Source organism: Vigna angularis, chromosome 1 (assembly GCF_016808095.1).
Source record: "Vigna angularis cultivar LongXiaoDou No.4 chromosome 1, ASM1680809v1, whole genome shotgun sequence".
In the NCBI taxonomy this organism is placed as follows: Eukaryota; Viridiplantae; Streptophyta; class Magnoliopsida; order Fabales; family Fabaceae; genus Vigna; species Vigna angularis.
Genome location: NC_068970.1, coordinates 51084033 through 51103423, shown reverse-complemented (window position 1 = coordinate 51103423; position 19391 = coordinate 51084033). Strand labels below are relative to the sequence as shown.

General features: G+C 35.0%; 2 protein-coding genes across 2 annotated transcripts; one reads left to right on the top strand and one right to left on the bottom strand.

The window, feature by feature from the left end:
* Window positions 1-7593: 7593 nt before the first annotated feature.
* On the bottom strand, window positions 7594-8049 carry LOC128195223 (secreted RxLR effector protein 161-like). Its single transcript, XM_052872393.1, has one exon. It carries the CDS (start codon window positions 8047-8049, stop codon window positions 7594-7596), a length of 456 nt encoding a protein of 151 aa, XP_052728353.1.
* An 8016-nt stretch (window positions 8050-16065) lies between these two features.
* Window positions 16066-18487, top strand: LOC108332504 (glutamyl-tRNA reductase 2, chloroplastic). Its single transcript, XM_017567801.2, has 3 exons — window positions 16066-16392; window positions 16508-16749; window positions 17088-18487. The coding sequence occupies exons 1-3, from the start codon at window positions 16167-16169 to the stop codon at window positions 18210-18212; spliced, it is 1593 nt and encodes a 530-aa protein (XP_017423290.1). The 5' UTR covers window positions 16066-16166; the 3' UTR covers window positions 18213-18487.
* Window positions 18488-19391: the final 904 nt, after the last annotated feature.

Genomic DNA, 19391 nt, shown 5'->3' with positions numbered 1-19391 from the left:
ATCGTTTCAAGTTGCATCAGCCGCTGTTCAGAATGAGCCAACTCGATTTCGTTCAAATCTTCCAGTTGGCGAGGTGGTTGGTTACGAGGAATTTCGTCCAGTGAAAAAGAAACCCTCATACGAGATTGGGGCAATTTGTCGAACACCGGATTTTCAAAAACTTTCCTTTAAAGTATTTAAATGAAAACTGGTATAAATATAAAATTCATCGTCCACCACCTTCATTTACATAAGCTTATGATCGAGAGGGTTTTTTGGTTTCAAGAAAAAAAGTAAAAGAACACCTTTCTGGAAGGGGGCAATGCCAAAATAGGCACAGAGGATCTGGAATGCCTCAGCAAACGCCCAACTATTTGGACACCATTTAACGGACTAAGGTTGATGAATTTGAGAGTTTATGTAAATTTATAGGGCCTTGTAAATTGGTTAACTCGTTAGACTTTATTTTAGATAAAAAAAAATTTATTAAAGTATTTATAAATAATATAATAATATATTATTATATGATATTATAATTTTTTTATATTTTTTATTGAAATAACATTAATATTATTATTAGTTGATCATATTATATTTTTGTAATAAATTTTATTAATTTTACATATAATATTTAATATTTAGCACAATATATAAAGTGTATGAATTTTTATATGTAAAGATTTTGAGTCCAAAGATTTTAAGTCTACTAACTAACAAAAATCATATTTTACCAATTTTATTTTTCATTATTCTTTTAAGTTATCAATGGAGCAACCTTACGCCTTACAGGCGTAGAAGGAAGGCAAGAGAGGAAGGTGGGAGACCACAAATATCACTACAAATATGAGCATTCATGAACACGAGCATCCACAAACACAAGCTCCCATGTACGAAGACTGAATAATAGTAAGCGATTACAACGACAAGTATCACAACAAGAAAGGGTCAATCAAAAACATAATGAAGAGTGCTTCTAAAGAAGGAATGAAGACGTGTTGAATAAAAAACACTCAAACCTCCACAAACGTGTCCCAAATGATTGTTTTTGCTTAAATGTTTTTTATTTCTCATAGAACTCGCCAAATTGTTCAAACTCGCAAGTTTGACCGAGTGAACTGAGTCTACATTTAATTCTATCGAGTTCACTTGAGAAATGACTTTGCTTACATGTTGACTCAAAAGCCATGACTAAAAATGTAAACTTATGAGTTTGATAACTATGAATTAGAGTGACGTTTATCAAGGTTAAAATTTCCTTTTCTAGGTTACTTAAAGGAAAAAGGCAAAATCGTTGTTTAAATGTTTTGGTTGACTGGATTTTATCTGTTAGCTAGAACAAATCCCAAATTCTCTTTTTAAGGAAAAAATAGTCTTCCTGTAGAATATGAAAGTCAATAAATGATTCCCATATTGTTCAATCCAAGAAAGGTAAAATGGAAAATGTATTTATATAAAAGTACAAGAAGAACCTTACGGAGTTGTAAGAAGAAAGTGTACATTATATATGTAAGAGAATTAGTCCAAAATTTCATATTTTTTTAATGAGATAATCATGATTACAAATGAAAAAAATAATTGAACAAAATTTTTATTTGGCAAACTTTATAGTGAAATAAATAGAAGATACTTTTTCTAGTCAACTTGCATAGATTTTGCGTGTTAAGGCAATCAGGAGCCAAATAATTGGGTCTTACTACTACAATTAGTATACTATAAAGACTTCAATCTTCAATTTTGTGAAAGAAAGGGTGATGAAAAGATGAAGGGATGGAAGGAAAAATGCTTAAGGTCATGGAAGAGAAGTATTGATCATAGTTATAATGCAGTGTATCCCATCATAACAATGGGGTGCTTCAAACTACCATCAATCACATTAAAAATGTGAAAATTATATTCTTTAAGAGAGGACTCATAAGTGGTAGGAAAATGCATTGCATGAAGAAGGAATGAGATCTTAGCTTTAGAATGACACAAGCTATGTTAGTAAAATAGTGGTGATGTCTATTCCATTGTAAGATTATCTCATGGACCAACTTTATCACATTGACAATGTTAACTAACTTTGTTATAACATCCATTAGGTTTCTATTGATGTTAATCTTTTGAATATTCATACCTCCTTCCTCATTATTTGTTCAGAAATAAAGACAATGTTCCTTGTGTTACCAATGAGGTGCATTGGTGTTTTGAAGACAATAATTTTGATGATGTTACAAAGTGAAGAATACAAAGACCCTTGTTGCATTAAGTTTAAAAGCATTTCTGTATAACAGAAGAGACCAAGACTAAGCGGTTAGGACTTAGCAGTGGAAGACATGACCGAGACCAAATGAGGTATGACTAAGACCAAGCGGTTAGGACCGAGGAGTGGAAGGCGTGACCAAGAGCAAGCAAGACATGAACGAGACCAAGCGGTTGAACACTGAAGTGGTGGTAGGAAGAATTGAGTTTTGGCAACCGAGCAAAGGCATGATTGTGACTTAACAGTCACTAACAGATGAAGGTTGAACACTAGTTGAACACAAGCCGAATGATGTTAAGTGTAGAATAAAATGTTAGAAATTGGAAGACAGAGAGAAGTTTAGCCAAACGATGGACAACGGTAAGAAAGAAGAAGAAGAGCACCGAATGGTGGAAAGCTGTGAGAAAGAAGAAGAAGGAAGCCGAACGACAGAATGCTGTGACAGCTAAAACCGAACGGTAGAAGGAGTTGAAGAACTAAAGCCTACTGGTTTGAAGAGTCAATATTCAAATTGTTCCAAGTCTCGTAGATAATCGATTATCTATTATAATAATCGATTATCACTAACAGTTATGATATGTCTTTTCAGTTTCTGACCCTACACGAACCTGGGCTTATAAATAGAGGTCTTCACAGCTCTTAGAAAACAACTTTTCATTTTGAAAGTATTAGAGTTGTGTGCCTAAGGGAGGCTCTCTGTGAGTGAAAAGGAATCTATCCAATTTGAGAATACAGTGCATCTGAGGAAGTTCTCAAGTGATAGTTCTTGCTTTTGTCAAGCCTTGTGAATAGGAGAAGCTCACGATTTGTGTGTCAAAGGTCGGAGCAGTTCTCTTCAAGTTGGCAGAGATATTGCTTTCGGTTCGTTTGTCAAAGGAAGGTTTCTTGTGTTCTTAATTTCTATTCATCTTGCTGTATTTGTGAAATAGTATTTTAGTGAAAAGGTTAATCACTATTTATGGTGATTAACGACTGGACGTAGAATCTTTCTATTCGAACCAGGATAAAAATCATTTGTGTGATTTTTCTACTCCATACACTCTTTATATTTTTTTCTGTACATCAACTGTTCGATAATATTCTTGTAAGAAAATTAAAGGAACCATTTTAAATTGACCGAACACGCTTTTCGCAATTTTATTCTACTGCTCGACTCGACGATACCGGTTGTTTTAACCAACAATTGGTATCAGAGCTTGCTTTTATATTCTTTCAAATGTTTTGAAAATGATCGGTCATCAAAATCAAGTATATGCCGAGGGTGTTTCCATCAATAGACCACCACTTTTTGCTGGTGATAACTATGCATTCTGGAAAGTCATAATGGAAATTTTCATGGGATCTATTGATATAGGCATCTGGGAAGTTGTAAAAAATGGTCCTTATATTCCTAAAAGTATTGTTGATGTTGTTGAAGTGGAAAAACCATTTTTTAACTGGACTGTGAATGAAAATAGAATGGCACAATATGATATTAAGGCTAGAAATATAATTTTATCTACACTAACCCTTGATGAATTCTTCAAAGTTTCTGTTTATAAAAGTGCTCAAGAAATGTGGAACTTTTTAGAAGTCACTTATGATGAAGTCTCAAATATGCCTAAGTTGACATTTTCAAATTCAAGCTCTACATCAAACTCCTCAAGCAAAGGCGATTCTAATAAGCAAGAAAATCTATGCTTAATGGCCAAAAGTGAATCATCTAGAAGCCAACTCTTGAAGAAAAAGAAGGGAAATCAAGGCTCCTCATCAAGCTTCAAATGTTATAGATGTGGTGAAAAAGGCCATGTGAAAGCAGATTGTCTAAACAAAAAGAAGAAGGCCTACATTGATTGGAATGATAATGCATCAAGCACCTCTAGTTCAAGTGATTCTGTTGAAGAAGCAAACTTGTGTTTGACAGCTAATACTAATGACACTACAAGCCACGTAAGTTTCTCTAGCCTTGACACTAGTGAATTTAATGTACAAAAAGCTTTTCTTGAATTGCTTGATGAATCTGAGAAATTGAATGTTGCTCATAAAAATTTGAAAAAGGAATTTAATGAATTGCAAATTAAATATAAGAAGGCATTAGGTGAGGAAGTAATTTTGAGAAATAAAATTTGCAACTTAGAGATGAAAAAGTCTTCAAATGTTGAACATCCTGTTTAATGTCTTTCATGTAAGAGTCATATGCTTGATATTAACATTCTTGAAAATCTTCTTGAAGTTGCAAACTGAAAATAATAATGTTGAAATGCCTATACCTGTTAAAAAGATTTATAAAAACAAAATTAAAAAGAATAACCAAATCAAAAGAACTCGTAGAGTTTGGGTTGAAAAAGGAACTTTTATGAAAAATAAGATGCATGATGTTTGTTGTTTCTATTGCATGAAGCATGGTCGTACTTCTAACAAATGAAACATTAAACATTTTGGAGTACCAAATGAAAATATACTTGGATTCCTGTTATAAAGTAATTTGTCTCTGACCTCAAAGGACCCAAATGAGTTTATGGGGACCAAAACTCTATTGTTTTGTTTTGTAGGTTAAATTTTTTAAAGGAAAAGATAGCTCTATGGTATCCTGGTAACTTTTAAGAGCTTTGAAATAATTTTTGAATGTTAGATGTGTCTTAGGATGGAAAATTGACCCAAATTTGTGTTTTTCAAAAATTAACGTAAATAATCAATTACCAAGGTGTAATAATCGATTATCTCGGTCTCAAAATATGAATTTTGAAAATTTGGCTCGCAAATAATCGATTATTTAAGGTGATAATCGATTATCTTAAGGTTTTTTTTAAATTAATTAAATTTTTTTTAAGAATCTGGTTTTGATTTTAAGAGGAATATTACATTTGGGGGCAGTAATATTTTTAAAGGACCTAAATTCTTTTTAAGTTAACTAATTTAGGGGGAGATATATGAGTTTGTTTGATATCTTATTATTTATCTCCACTCTAGATTAATTACTCTTTTCCCCTTATAATATTTGAATTGCATTTTTCTCTTGTTGAGGAGGAGCAACACTTAAGGGGGAAATTTTATTACTTACTTTTTGCTTATGATAAAAAAAAGGAGAGGAACATCTCTTGTGTAGTTGCTACTAACTTGTTCTTTGCCTTTTAGTTTAAAATCTGTGCAGATTTTCAAAAGATGCTTTTAAACAAATAATTTTTTATCATCATACAAAAGGGGGAGATTGTTACCAATGAGGAGCATTGGTGTCTTGAAGACAATGATTTTGATGATGTTACAAAGTGAAGAATATGAAGACCCTTGTTGCATTAAGTTTAAAAGCATTTTTGTATAACAAAAGAGACCGAGACCGAGCAGTTAGGACCAAACAGTGTCAGGCATGACCGAGACCAAGTGAGGTATGACCAAGACCGAGCGGTTAGGACCGAGCAGTGGAAGGCGTGACAAAGAGCAAACAAGGCATGAACGAGACCAAGCAATTGGACAGTGAAGTGGTGGTAGGAAGAATTGAGTCCTGACAATCGAGCAAAGGCGCGACTATGACTGAACAGTCACTAACAGATGAAGGTTGAACACTAGTTAAACACAAGTCGAATGATGTTAACTGTAGAATAAAATGTTAGAAATTGGAAGACGGAGAGAAGTTTAGCCAAACGATGGACAACGGTAAGAAAGAAGAAGAAGAGCACCAAATAATGGAAAGATGTGAGAAAGAAGAAGAAAGAAGCCGAACGGCAGAAGGTTGTGAGGGCTCATACCGAACGGTAGAAGGACTTGAAGAACTGAAGCCGACTGGTTTGAAGAGTCAATATTCAAATTGTTCTAAGTCTCGTAGATAATCGATTATCACTTACAATAATCAATTATCACTAGCAGTTGTGATATGTCTTTTCAGTTTCAAACATTGCACGAACCTGGGCTTTAAATAGAGGTCTTCACAGCTCTTAGAAAATAACTTTTCATTTTGAGAGTATTAGAGCTTTGTGCCTAAGGGAAACTTTCTATAAGTGAAAATGAATCTATGCCATTTGAGAATACAGTGCGTCTGAGGAAGTTCTCAAGTGATAGTTCTTGCTCTTGTCAAGCCTTGTGAATAGGAGAAGCTCACGCTTTGTGTGTCAAAGGTCGGAGCGGTTCTCTTCAAGTTGGCAGAGCTGTTGCTTCTGGTTCGTTTGTCGAAGGAAGGTTTCTTGTTGTTCTTAATTTCTACTCATCTTGTTGTATTTGTGAAACATTATTTTAGTGAAAAGGTTAATCACTGACTGGACGTAAAATCTTTTGATTTGAACCAAGATAAAAATTATTTATGTGATTTTTCTACTCCATACACTCTTTATATTTTCTGCACATCAACTGTTCAATAATATTCTTGTAAGAAAATTAAAGGAACCATTTTAAATTGACCGAACACACTTTCCGCAATTTTATTCTGTTGCGCGACTCAACGATACCGGTTGTTTTAACCAACACCTTGTAATGTGTAAGAAATTCTTAGTATCATAATTTACAAACATCTTTTGTTTCTTATGCTCAAAATCCTTTGTTAAGCTTTGAATGCATATAGCTTCATTGCATGCTTGAATAATTGTTGTGTACTCAACTTTTGTATTAGATAGAGCTACAATCCTATAACTTGGATAACTCTCTTCATATGACTTCCTTTATAATATTAGTGAGAGGGACAGAAATGGAAAAACACAAATGGGAAGGGTAAAAGGGAGAAAGCAGAGTCTCAGACAGGATTAAGTAATAATCCTATGTAGCAAGAGAGAGAAACGATATTCAGAGTTTGCTAGAGAGAGAGGGAGAACCGAGAATGGAGAAGCACTGCTAGGGCTTGCTCTCTGCAGATGCAACTTGGAGATGAAGAAGATGATTATCAGATAAGAGAGAAAAATCAGAGAAAAGTGCACACACAAAAGGTACTGAGTAAAACTTCTTCTGTTTCTGTTATTTCGTGCTTTTATAGTAGCTTATCATACATTGAATCTGTTTTCGTTTTGTTTATTCTAACACTCCTCCTAAACAAAACTTTAATCGAACAAAACATGAATTTTCTGAAGAAAAAAAACACTCTTTTCACCGATTGAATCGGTGAAATTTCTTCTCCTACGATTCTGAGCCTTTTGGACCGATTTTAATCGGTACAAACACTTCCTTCTTAGCATCCGAGCACTTTCCACCGATTAAACTCGGAGAAAGCTCTTCCTAGGTCAAACTCCTCCTCTCCGGTAGAAACCCTAGGTTTTCGCCCTCTTTCTGGTGCGATCTTCACAAATCTCAGCTCGCACCATTCTAATCTGCTTTCTGAGTGACTGAAAACGTTCACTTTTGAGCGCTTTGGTGAGTATATCTGCTAGTTGGTCTTCGGATCTGCAGTGTACAACCTCCAATCTACCACTACTGACCTATTCTCTGATGTAGTGAAATCGGGTCTCAATGTGCTTGCTCCTGCCGTGAGATGCAGGATGCTTGGCAAGATCTATGGCTGACTTGTTGTCAACAAGTAGCCTCACTCTTCTAGTTAGCTCAATTTTCAACCCTTCTAGTAGGAATCCCAGCCAAGTTGCTTGGCAAGTAGCTTCACAGGCAGCTATGTATTCTGCCTCACATGATGACAAGGCAACCACTGGTTCCTTTCTTGAACTCCAGGAAATTGGTGTTCCTCCCATGAAGAAAATATAACCAGCCGTGCTTTTCCTGTCTTCCTTATCACCACACCAGTCTGCATCTGAGTAAGAAGTGATTTGCACTTCTTCCCCAGTCTCTCCTCTTCCCAATAGTATTCCATAGGAGTGAGTGCCCTGCAAGTATCTTAGAATGCGTTTGACAGCATTCAAATGTGACATTCTGGGGCATTCCATATATCTACTCACCACTCCAACACTGTAACTCAAGTCAGGTCTTGTGTTACAGAGGTATCTCAAACTCCCAACAATACTTCTGTAAGCTGTTGGATCTACAGCTTATTCATCTGGTTCCTTCTCAAGTCTCAGTCCCACTTCAGCTGGGGTATTAGCAGCATTACAGTCAATCATTTCAAACCTCTTTAGTAGATCTAGAACATATCTGGACTGGTGCATCACAATTCCATTCTCAGTCTCAGTAAATTCTATTCCAAGGAAATAGCTGATCTTTCCCAAGTCACTCATCTCGAATTCACTCAGCATTTGAAGTTTGAATTCTGAAATCAACTCCTCACTGCTCCCAGTGACTAATAGGTCATCAACATATAGGCATACTATCAGCTTTTCTTGTCCGCCACTGTGTTGGCAGCTCTTCACATACAGCCCGTGTTCTGAAACACACTTCTCAAAGCCAATGCTGCTCATGAACCCATCAATTCTCTGGTTCCAAGCTCTTGGAGCCTGTTTAAGCCCATAAAGAGCCTTTCTCAGCCTGTACACCTTGTCCTACTGCCCTTTAACCTCAAATCCCAGTGGCTGTACAACATATACTTCCTCTTCCAGCCTTCCATTTAGAAAAGCTGATTTCACGTCCAATTGGTGTAATGACCAGTGAAATTTAGTAGCTAGTGACACCACCAACCTGATTGTCTCTACCCTGGCTACAGGAGCAAATACTTCTCCATAGTCAACTCCAGCCTTTTGTAGAAAACCCTTAGCAACCAGCCTTGCCTTGTGCCTTACAACAACACCTTGTGGGTTTATTTTTGACTTATAAACCCACTTTAATGCTATGGGCCTCTTGTTAGAGGGCAGATCAACCAACTCCCAGGTCTGATTCCTCTCTATAGAGTCAATCTCTTCCTGCATTGCCTTATACCACCTTTCATCTTTTACAGCTTCATCAAATTCAACTGGTTCAGCTTCTGCTATTAAAGCAAAGTGAACAAAGTTGCCTTCTGATATGAGTGTTGCCTCATAAGATAAGTCATAGTCTCTTAGATGTGCTGGCAGTTGTGTAACTCTTGATGACCTTCTACTGTTGTCATCTCTTCTCTCCTTCTCTGTTTCCACTGTTTCCTCTCCAGTAGTAGCATCTTCCAGATTAATGGTTGATGATTCCTGCTCACCTGTTTCCCACTGCCATACTCCAGCCTCATCCACTACAACATCTCTACTGATACAAATTGTTCCTCCTATAGGATTATACAATTTGTAACCTCCAGTGGCATTGTACCCTACCAAAATCAGTGGCACTCCCTTGTCATCCAACTTCTTTCTCAACTGGTCAGGTACATGCTTATAGCATATAGAGCCAAATATTTTTAGATGCTTAACATCTGGTTTCACCCCTGTCCATGCTTCCTCAGGTATCAACCCATTCAGTCTCTTTGTTGGAGACAGATTAAGAACATATGTGGCTGTCAACACAACCTCTCCCCACAGAAAATTAGGCAGCTTTTTACTCTTCAGCATGCATCTAACCATATTTAGTATGGTTCTGTTCTTCCTCTCTGCTGTCCCATTGTGCTGTGGTGTATAAGGAGGGGTAACTTCATGCACTATCCCTTCCTTTTCACACAACTCTTTAAATTCAGTGGAGGTATATTCTCCTCCTCCATCTGTTCGCAACACCTTAATCTTCTTCTCACATTGCCTCTCAACTAGACATTTAAATTTTTCAAATGTCTGCAGCACCTCCCCCTTTCTCCTGATTAGATAGACCCAACATTTCCTGGTCCAGTCATCAATAAACAGTAGAAAATACCTGCTGCCTCCAGGTGTTTCTACTTGTATGGGGCCACACACATCTGAATATACCACCCCTAATTTTTCTGTTAACTTCTGGGGTAAGATCTTCTGAAAACTGCCCCTGGTCTGCTTGCATTGGACACACTCCTTGCAAACTGTTTCTGGAATTTCCACTTTAGGCAAGCCACTCACCATATTTTTCTGGCTTAACAGTGATAAATCCCTGAAATTTAGGTGTCCAAATCTGAGATGCCATAACCATTCCTCTTTATTTTCTGTTGCAGTAAAACATTGATGTTTTACTGCACTCATTACCACCCGAAAGGTCCTGTTTTGTGACAACTGAGCCTGCACAATCATCTTCTTATGTTGATTGAAAATGCTAAGACAATTGTTCTCCATTTTCATCACATATCCCTTTTGTAACAGCTATCCCAAGCTTAGCAGATTCGTTTTCAGTCCTGGTACATATAATACTTCTTCAATTATCACTTTTTTTCCCTCTACATCTCTCAGAACAACTCTCCCAGACCCTTTTGCAGTCAGACTTCTGTCATCTGCAAACCTGATCTTCCCTTGTACAGCTTCCTGCATCCTTACAAACCAGTCCTTCCTCCCTGTCATATGGGTGGAACAGCCAGAATCCAAGTACCATGTTGTGCTCTCTGGCTGCCCCTCTCCAGTGTTAGCCATCAACATCACAGCCTCTGAATCTGACTCATCCTCCTGGGCAAGATTAGCCCTCTTCTTGGGTTTGTTCTTAGCATCTTCCCCTTTCCAGCATTCTTTTGCATAATGCCCAAGTTTTTGACAATTATAGCATTTCACTTTCTTCTTGTCAAACTTCCAATCTCCTCCAGCTTTCTGGTTTTTCACTGGCATAGATTCACTGGAATCTTCCCCTTGCTGTTCCTGTGAATCTTTACCTTTCTTGTTGCCCTTACTCCATTTCTTGAACCCCTTTTTCCCTTTAAACTGAGATCTAGCCTGTAGGGCCTGTTCTTGGCACTGCTTGCGCTCATTGATGCGATACTCATGAGCTTCTAATGAGTGCAGCAACTCCTCAATCTCCATAGACTCCAGGTTACGGGCTTCTTCAATAGCCACTACCACATGGTCAAATATGGGGGTTAGAGTTCTTAGGATTTTGTCAACAATGTACTCATCTGAAATTGCATCCTTGCATGCTCTCATTTTATTCACCAATTCTTGCACTTTATCAAAGTATTCTACCACAGTTTCACCCCCATCCATGATCAGAATCTCAAACTGCCTCCTCAGTGCTTGTAATTTCACTTTCTTGTTTTTGTCTCCATCACCATACATCTTCACTAGAATGTCCCACACTTCCTTAGCAGTAGTAGCCTTAGAGATCTTGTTAAAGATCTTTGGGCTGACACATTGATACAGCAAAAACCTGGCCTTGCTGTCCAATTTCACCTGCAGTTTGTAACTTCTTTTCTCCTCTTCAGTAGCTCTTGCACCCAAATCTGGTAGCCCATCCTCTATCACTTCTGACACATCTTGGAAACCAAAGATGGCTTGCATCTTGATGCGCCAGTCATCAAATAATTTCCCATCAAATACAGGCAATGGCCCCTGTATTCCTCCAATACCTGCCATCACTTTCTTGCTAGCTTCTTGCAGTTTCTTTGGTTTACCCACACACAAAGAAACCTTCTTTCTCTACTTCTGGATATACACAATTCCAGTCACCAATCACACACCCACTGTACACACCCAAGAACCACAAGCACCTATGCTCTTGATACCATATTAGTGAGAGGGACAGAAATGGAAAAACACAAATGGGAAGGGTAAAAGGGAGAAAGCAGAGTCTCAGACAGGATTAAGTAATAATCCTACGTAGCAAGAGAGAGAAACGATATTCAAAGTTTGCTAGAGAGAGAGGGAGAACCGAGAATGGAGAAGCACTGCTAGGGCTTGCTCTATGCAGATGCAACTTGGAGATGAAGAAGATGATTATCAGATAAGAGAGAAAAATCAGAGAAAAGCGCACACACAAAAGGTACTGAGTAAAACTTCTTCTGTTTCTGTTATTTCGTGCGTTTATAGTAGCTTATCATACATTGAATCTGTTTTCGTTTTGTTTATTCAAACATATAAGACCTGGTCAAGGTTTCCACATTTCCTTGACACATGTTAGAAAGTGTATACCTTTGAAATTTCTTCTTTATATAGAACACATAAAAGAATACGTCTTGCCTTGCCATTTAGATAATATTGTTATTTATGTTCTTCATTCTAGAGTTCACGAGGAGTGGGATTGTGGTTGGCATTATAAGGGAAAGACATCCTATTATTGATTATTACAACATATCTACATGGATGTATTCCAATAATGTTATCATTCTTAGTTTATAGTAAACATAGTTGTTATAGTTGAATTAAGATACAAACTATGTATCATACAACTCATATTTTGAATCCTGAATCATTTCGTATCAAGTATCAAGAATAGTAAGATTCATAAAGATTAAAAAAATGTAACATATTCTTAAATATATGAGATATATAATATGAAAAGATATAATTAATAACAAAACAACTTCATAGGAAAAAAAGTGGTAACATTTATGTGTATTTACTACAATATACATAATCTTCTCATTTGAACAATGATGGATGGTTGTTGGTTTGTCTCTCGCTTTTTGTAGAGCATTGTTGCATGATTAGGCCTTTTATTCTATGAAGAACTAACCATAAAGGTGAACTTTGATATCAACTATTGGAACATCTAGGTTTAGAAAGGGAGTTGAATATAGACTTGGACTCTTTTTGCAAGCAACTAGACTATACCATCTAGCAAACTAACCAATACCAAAACACAATTGTACTCAAACTCACAAATTATGTTCAATTCTTTCTTAAAATAACTTCTTAAGAGGTTTAACAAATGATGTCTCGTTATCCTATCTCGATCATTACAAATGTGTACACAAATTACTCCTAGTTATCTTGTCTTAATCTCTCTTGAGATTAAGACCTCAAATTAAGAACTCTAAAAAAGATGACAGTTTCGTCTCACTAGATTAACTTCATAGAGTGAAGGATTATATAGGTTATAACTCACACAAAAAGAACACTAAGCAACCTATGAATACTATAAAGTGTGTAAGCAATTAGAGTCTTATTCTTCTTCATCTTGAATTGTTTAAACAAGATCTTCAATGTGATTGTTGTGGCTTCAATCATTTTTTTACTTTGATTCTTCCTTTAATCATATATGGTTAATTCCTTTAATCATGCATTGTATGATTGATTGAAAGGATGGAAATTTTAGATATGTTTAAATTTTTTTCTTCTACCCATAATAGGAAATAATTTGAACATATACAATGAAGATTATTAATCTTGTTTGTATCAAGTTTCTTTTTGTTTCTTTTTATATATTTTATATGAACATTAGAAGATTTTTTTTTTGTCTATAAAAATATTTTGATTCACCAACACATATTAAGTGTACTTATAATTTCTTTGATTTTGTTTGGTCTACAAAATCTTTTTGTGATTATGGCCTTATATTACACATAGTTGATTTCATAGTTAGTTAACTTGTTTCAATAGACTCTTTAAGATATATAAATTTTTCTAGATAATCCAATGCACTATTATTAGTATAAAATACAAATTAGAAGGTACATGTAATATAAGCATGAAAAATATGAATAAATCAGATTTTTTTCAAAGTCTCGTAATAAAAACGTGAAAGCCCTCAATTTTGAGGATCATGAGATTGTAGCAAAAAAATATTGTAAGGAACAAACTCAACTTTTCAAGTTCCAATTGAAATTTACCAATTAATTTTGTAAGTTTATCGATTGACGACTAGTATATATAAACATGGACTTTTTAAATAACTCAATAATTGAACTTATAAGTAGGGATGACAAAAAGGGTCAAGCCTAACAAGCCAACCAAAAAAGGCAGGCTAGGACAACTTTTTAATCTAGAAGCTTAAACAAACACATTGTCAAGCCTGGTAATTGGGTAGGCCATCCCCGCGGGCCAGCCCAGCTTCATTAAAAAAAAAAATTGAACCCACGTTGTGACATTTCATATTAACACACCCTGATAGCTTGGTCAAGTTCTGATACAGTTTGGGCAAGATCTCGTATAGTTTGGTCAAGGTATGATACAACTTGGGAAAAATCTAATACAGGCCAACCAAGATTTGAAACAACCTAGACAACAACTTGTTTTAGTCCTTTTCTATCTAGAATCAACTCGGACATCTTCATCTAGTTTTCATGTAAAGAATAAAAAAATTTCAGTCCATTTTTATGTGATATTAGACTTTCTATGGCAAGAAAAAAAAAAGAAGTCAAATAACTCAATAACCCGACAGCAGTTTAAGACAGACCGTAAAATTCAACCCATTTTCAATCGGTTTCAGTCTGACCCAACCCGTTTTTGACAAACCAATATTAAGTCGTACTTAAACGACCAGATTGGCTCATTTTGCCACCTTTACATACTTTGTATATCAAAATAAAAATTTATTATTTATATGGACAACATTTTGACTTAGAAATTATTTTATAAGCATTTATAAAAAGTGATTTTTATAAAAGAATATTAAGTTATGTATAAATTTTAGATAAAAAATTTAAAAAATAAATAACTTATTGTTTTAAAACTAACTTAAAGAAACTAAAGCCTTAAAAAAGCTTTAAAAGACTTATTTTTAATTTATCTTTAATTTCTTATTAATTTGATGGTTAGATATGAGTTACTCATTAAAACTATTAAACGATAAGAAAATTATAAATAATTATTTAAAGTTACTATCAAAATAAGTAGTAGTTCTCATCAACTTATAATAAGGTTATTAGTGTTAATTATACATAAGATAATTTAAGATTAATAATTTATCTCTACAGGAAGATAAAACAAAATAGATAAAAGATAAAATAGGATTTGGTTATCTAATATTTTTATTTTATTTTTATCTCTTTTGGCGGAAGGTAAAAAGAATAGATAAAAGATCTAATATATATAGGTATCTAATATTTGTAATAATTTCATCTCCTCTAAAAGGAAGATAAAAATATGGATAAAATATAACCTATAATATTTTGTTGGATATCTAAATTTTTTAATTTTGTTATCTCTTTTATAAGGAAAAAAAAATGAAAGATGAAGTAACTTTTATATATATAAAACGTTTAATTTTTTTATCTTCTTAAAGGAGAGATTAAAAAATATACAAAAGATAAAAATACGTTTTAGGGATCTAATATTTTTATTTATCTTTATCACTTTTAGCAGGAAGATAAAAGAAAAAGATCAAATATATTTTGGATTCTAATATATGTATTCGTTTTATCTCTTTTGTAATGAAAATAAATAAAAAGTATAGATAAAATATATTTTGGATATCTAAATTTTTAATTTTTGTTATCTCTTTTTTAGAAGGAAGATAAAAAAATAATATATGATTAAAATGTTAAATTTTATTATATTCTTTTAAGAAAGATATAAACAATAGATAACAGATAAAATGGGTGTCTAATACTTTTATTTATTTTATCTCTTTTTACAGGAAGAAAAAAAAATAGATAAAAGATTAAATACATTTCGTATATTGTTTTATCGGAAGTTAAAAAAATAGATAAGAGATAACCTATATCTTGGAAATCTAAAGTTTTTATTTCTTTTATCTCTTGTAGAGGATAAAAAATAGATAAAAGATTAAGAGTGTTTTAGTTCTGTAAAATGCTTTAAAAGAAAGATAGAAAAAAAAATAGACAAAAGATAAAATATGTTTATCTCCTAGACAGAAAAAATAGATAAAAAATAAAACATGTTTTGGGTATCTAGAATTGTTAATGTTGGGTATCTAAATTTTTTAATTTTTTGATTTATTTTAATTTTTTATTCTTTTAAGCATTAGCTAAACCATTTTTCAAACTACATAAAATAATATCTAAATAATTTGAAATATTAGAAGTGATGTATTTTAAAAAATTAAGAAATGGGAATAGAAATATTTGGGGTGTAATTATATTTATTTTTGGAAATGAAAAGAATTTTGTTTGGTGAAAGATTGGTTAAAGAAGATAATGATAATATAATAATAAGATAGAAAAGATATTGGAGCTTGGTCCAACTAAGTGGTTAAAGAATGGGTCGGCGAGGGCGCGTGGAGAAGGCAATCCCATTATATATATAAAACCTCACAACCTCACTTTTTGGTTGGTCAAACAACGCGCACCTATCAATTGCTCTATTTCTTCAACACTCTCTCTTCTTTTTCTCATTCTCTTCGTTTTTCATATCTCAATCCTTCACCAACTCTAATGGCGGCCTTGGCTGGATCCTCCTCCGCCGCCACTGCCACCACCTCCTCCGCCCGCTTTCGCCGCTTCATCCGCCCTCCACCCTCCCAACTCCCATTTACTCGCTCGCGTTTTTCCGTCAAAGCCGCCTGCCCCTTCTTTTCCGACAATAACAATTCCCTTCCCCAAAACGTCGTCGCTTCCAAGCCCTCGCCCCTCGAGTTGCTCAAAACTTCCGCTGCCGAGAGTGAGTCGTCGTCATTCGTTCTTCATTCGCAAATTTGTCAAAATTTAAATTTGATAAATGATTGTTATAGGTATGGATATGAAGTTGATGGGTTGTTTTGCTGTGTTTGTGTCAGGATATACGAAGGAAAAGAGTTGCATTGTTTGCATAGGGCTTAACATCCACTCTGCTCCCGTTGAGATGCGTGAGAAGCTTGCGATCCCAGAGGATCGGTGGCCTCAGGTTATTGAGGACCTTTGCGCTTTGAACCACATAGAAGAAGCCGCTGTTCTCAGCACCTGCAACCGCATGGAGATCTATGTTGTTGCTCTCTCTCAGCACCGTGGTGTTAAGGAAGTTACTGATTGGATGTCTAAGGTATATTATATTATATTATACTCGTAAAAGTTATGAATGTTTTGTTGGCTAATTGTGTTGCATGGATCTGAAAATCCGGAAAGTCTAAACAAATCCTTGAAACTACTAGTGGTTTCCTTTAGTTACTAAACTTAATCACTTACCATTTGTTTCCGGAACATATGTTAACATGATTGCTTGAATGACAGTTTTCATATATTGATTGGTGGATTGTGATTCTGGGATTTTTTTTATTAATTTTCTTGGTTTCGGGAATGGTTAGGTACGAAATAGGTGATTTATCCCTGTTTTCTTATTTTTGTTTGGATAGAAAATTCATGGTCTGTGTTTTTGTTTAGGTAAGTGGAATTTCAATACCTGACCTTCGTGAGCACCAAGTTTTGCTGTATAATGCGGATGCTACAAACCATCTCTTTGAAGTGGCATCGGGCCTTGACTCGCTTGTTCTTGGGGAAGGCCAAATTCTTGCACAGGTGAAGCAGGTTGTAAAAGCTGGACAGGGAGTGCCTGGTTTTGATAGAAAAATTAGTGGTTTGTTCAAGCAGGCGATCTCCGTGGGGAAGCGGGTTAGAACTGAGACAAACATTTCATCTGGATCGGTTTCTGTTAGCTCGGCGGCTGTGGAGCTTGCACAGATGAAGCTTCCAGATTCTTCCCTTTCTGATGCTGGAGTGTTGGTAGTTGGGTCAGGGAAAATGGGGAAGCTTGTGATTAAGCATTTGGCTGCCAAAGGGTGCAAAAGGATGGTTGTTGTTAATAGGAGTGAAGAGAAAGTTAAAGCCATTCAACGAGAGTTGAAGGATGTTGAGATAGTGTTTAGACCGATTTCAGAAATGCTGGAATGTGCTGCTGAAGCTGATGTGATCTTCACCAGCACGGCATGTGAATCGCCGTTGTTTACTGTAGAGAATGTGCAGAAGCTTCCTCTGGCTAGTCATGGTAGAAGACGGCTGTTTGTTGATATATCTATTCCTAGGAATGTGGAAGCAGGTGTCTCAGATCTGGAGACTGCACTTGTGTACAATGTGGATGATCTGAAGGAAGTTGTTGCAGCTAACAAAGAGGACAGACTTCAGAAAGCTGCTGAGGCCAAGGAAATTATCATGGAGGAGTTGAATAAATTTGAAGCATGGAAAGACTCTCTGGAAACTGCTCCTACCATTAAGAAGTTCAGAGCCTACGTTGAGAGGATAAGAGCCTCTGAGATGGAGAAGTGTTTGTCGAAGATGGGTAATGATGTCTCAATGGAACAGAAAGATGCAATTTATGCCCTTAGTATGGGAATTATGAATAAGGTACTTCACGGTCCCATGCAGCACCTGAGGTGTGATCATAAGAATCATAATAGTCAGGGTGAAGTGCTTGAGAATATGCGTGCCATTAACAGAATGTATGATCTTGACACAGAAGTATCATTGTTGGAAGAAAAGATCAGAGACAAGATGGAACGGGCTAAGAAGTAGACTCTTCAATTGGTTTAGTTTAATTTGTTTACTTTGGGAACTGCAACCCCGCCATTTTGTACACTACAGTAGTAGATTGAGGCCCTTTGGAGGCTAATTCTTTCAATTATTTTTAACATAATACACAAGAAATTAGACATCGATGCTCCAACTGAATACAACTTGTTATAATTTTCTCAACGAGCTTGATATAGAGACAATTGTAAAGTCGTGATCCTCATGAGAACAGATGATTCTTATAATTTTAATAACGTCAATGTTAAGCTATGTTATGTTCAAATGTCTTTATTTGAAGTTTGGTTTTGATCTCTTATTCTGTTTATCTTGTAGTCATGATTTTTGTTACAAATTAGGACGGTTAGATACTACAGAATCGACTACTGTTGTAGGAGATTTTCATGATAATTGGATGAGTGAGAGTATTCTTTAATAATGAATAAACTCTTTTAGTTCATTCTGTGTTAGAATTCATGGTTCAGAGAGCATGATGGAGAGCCTGTGCTCCCAATAGAAAAAAGTGAAGGGATTTTTGTCTGTACATGATTGCCGTCCATGCCTTAGGCACGTGTTTTTTCAGACCATTGTAGGAACTTTTCCTACAGTACGCACTTGTTCATTCAGTGCAATAATTTCCCTTTTCCATTTTCTGCACGTTATGAATAAAGTTTTTGGAGATCCCAGTTACACATGAAATCTATGGTGTTTTTTTTAATATATTCAAACTAATGGACGCGAAATACGACATGTATTATAGATACCAATGTCTAATGGTTGACAGATTTTATTTTTCACTAAAAAAAAATAAAATAAGTTATTACAAATTTTTTGAAAGCAAAATATAATCGAGAATCACATTTTTATTTTGTTACAAATTGTTTTATTCTATAAACTGTATTTGTAATTGGTTGTGCCTAAAAATAATATGTTATGCCCATGCTTATACAAGAATATCTTCTTTACAAATGAACTGATTTTAGTTTTTCATCAGAAATTTTTTATCTAATTTCTCCTAATCTGACATAATTAAGGTAATTAAAATGTTTTCAAATTTTTACAAAAGAATGTGCTAAAAGAAGTTGTTAATTGCTTTACAATATGATTTTAATAGTCATGAATAACAAGGCAGTTTACATTCTTTTACATTATCAACCATTAAAATTAACATTAATTGACTTTAAA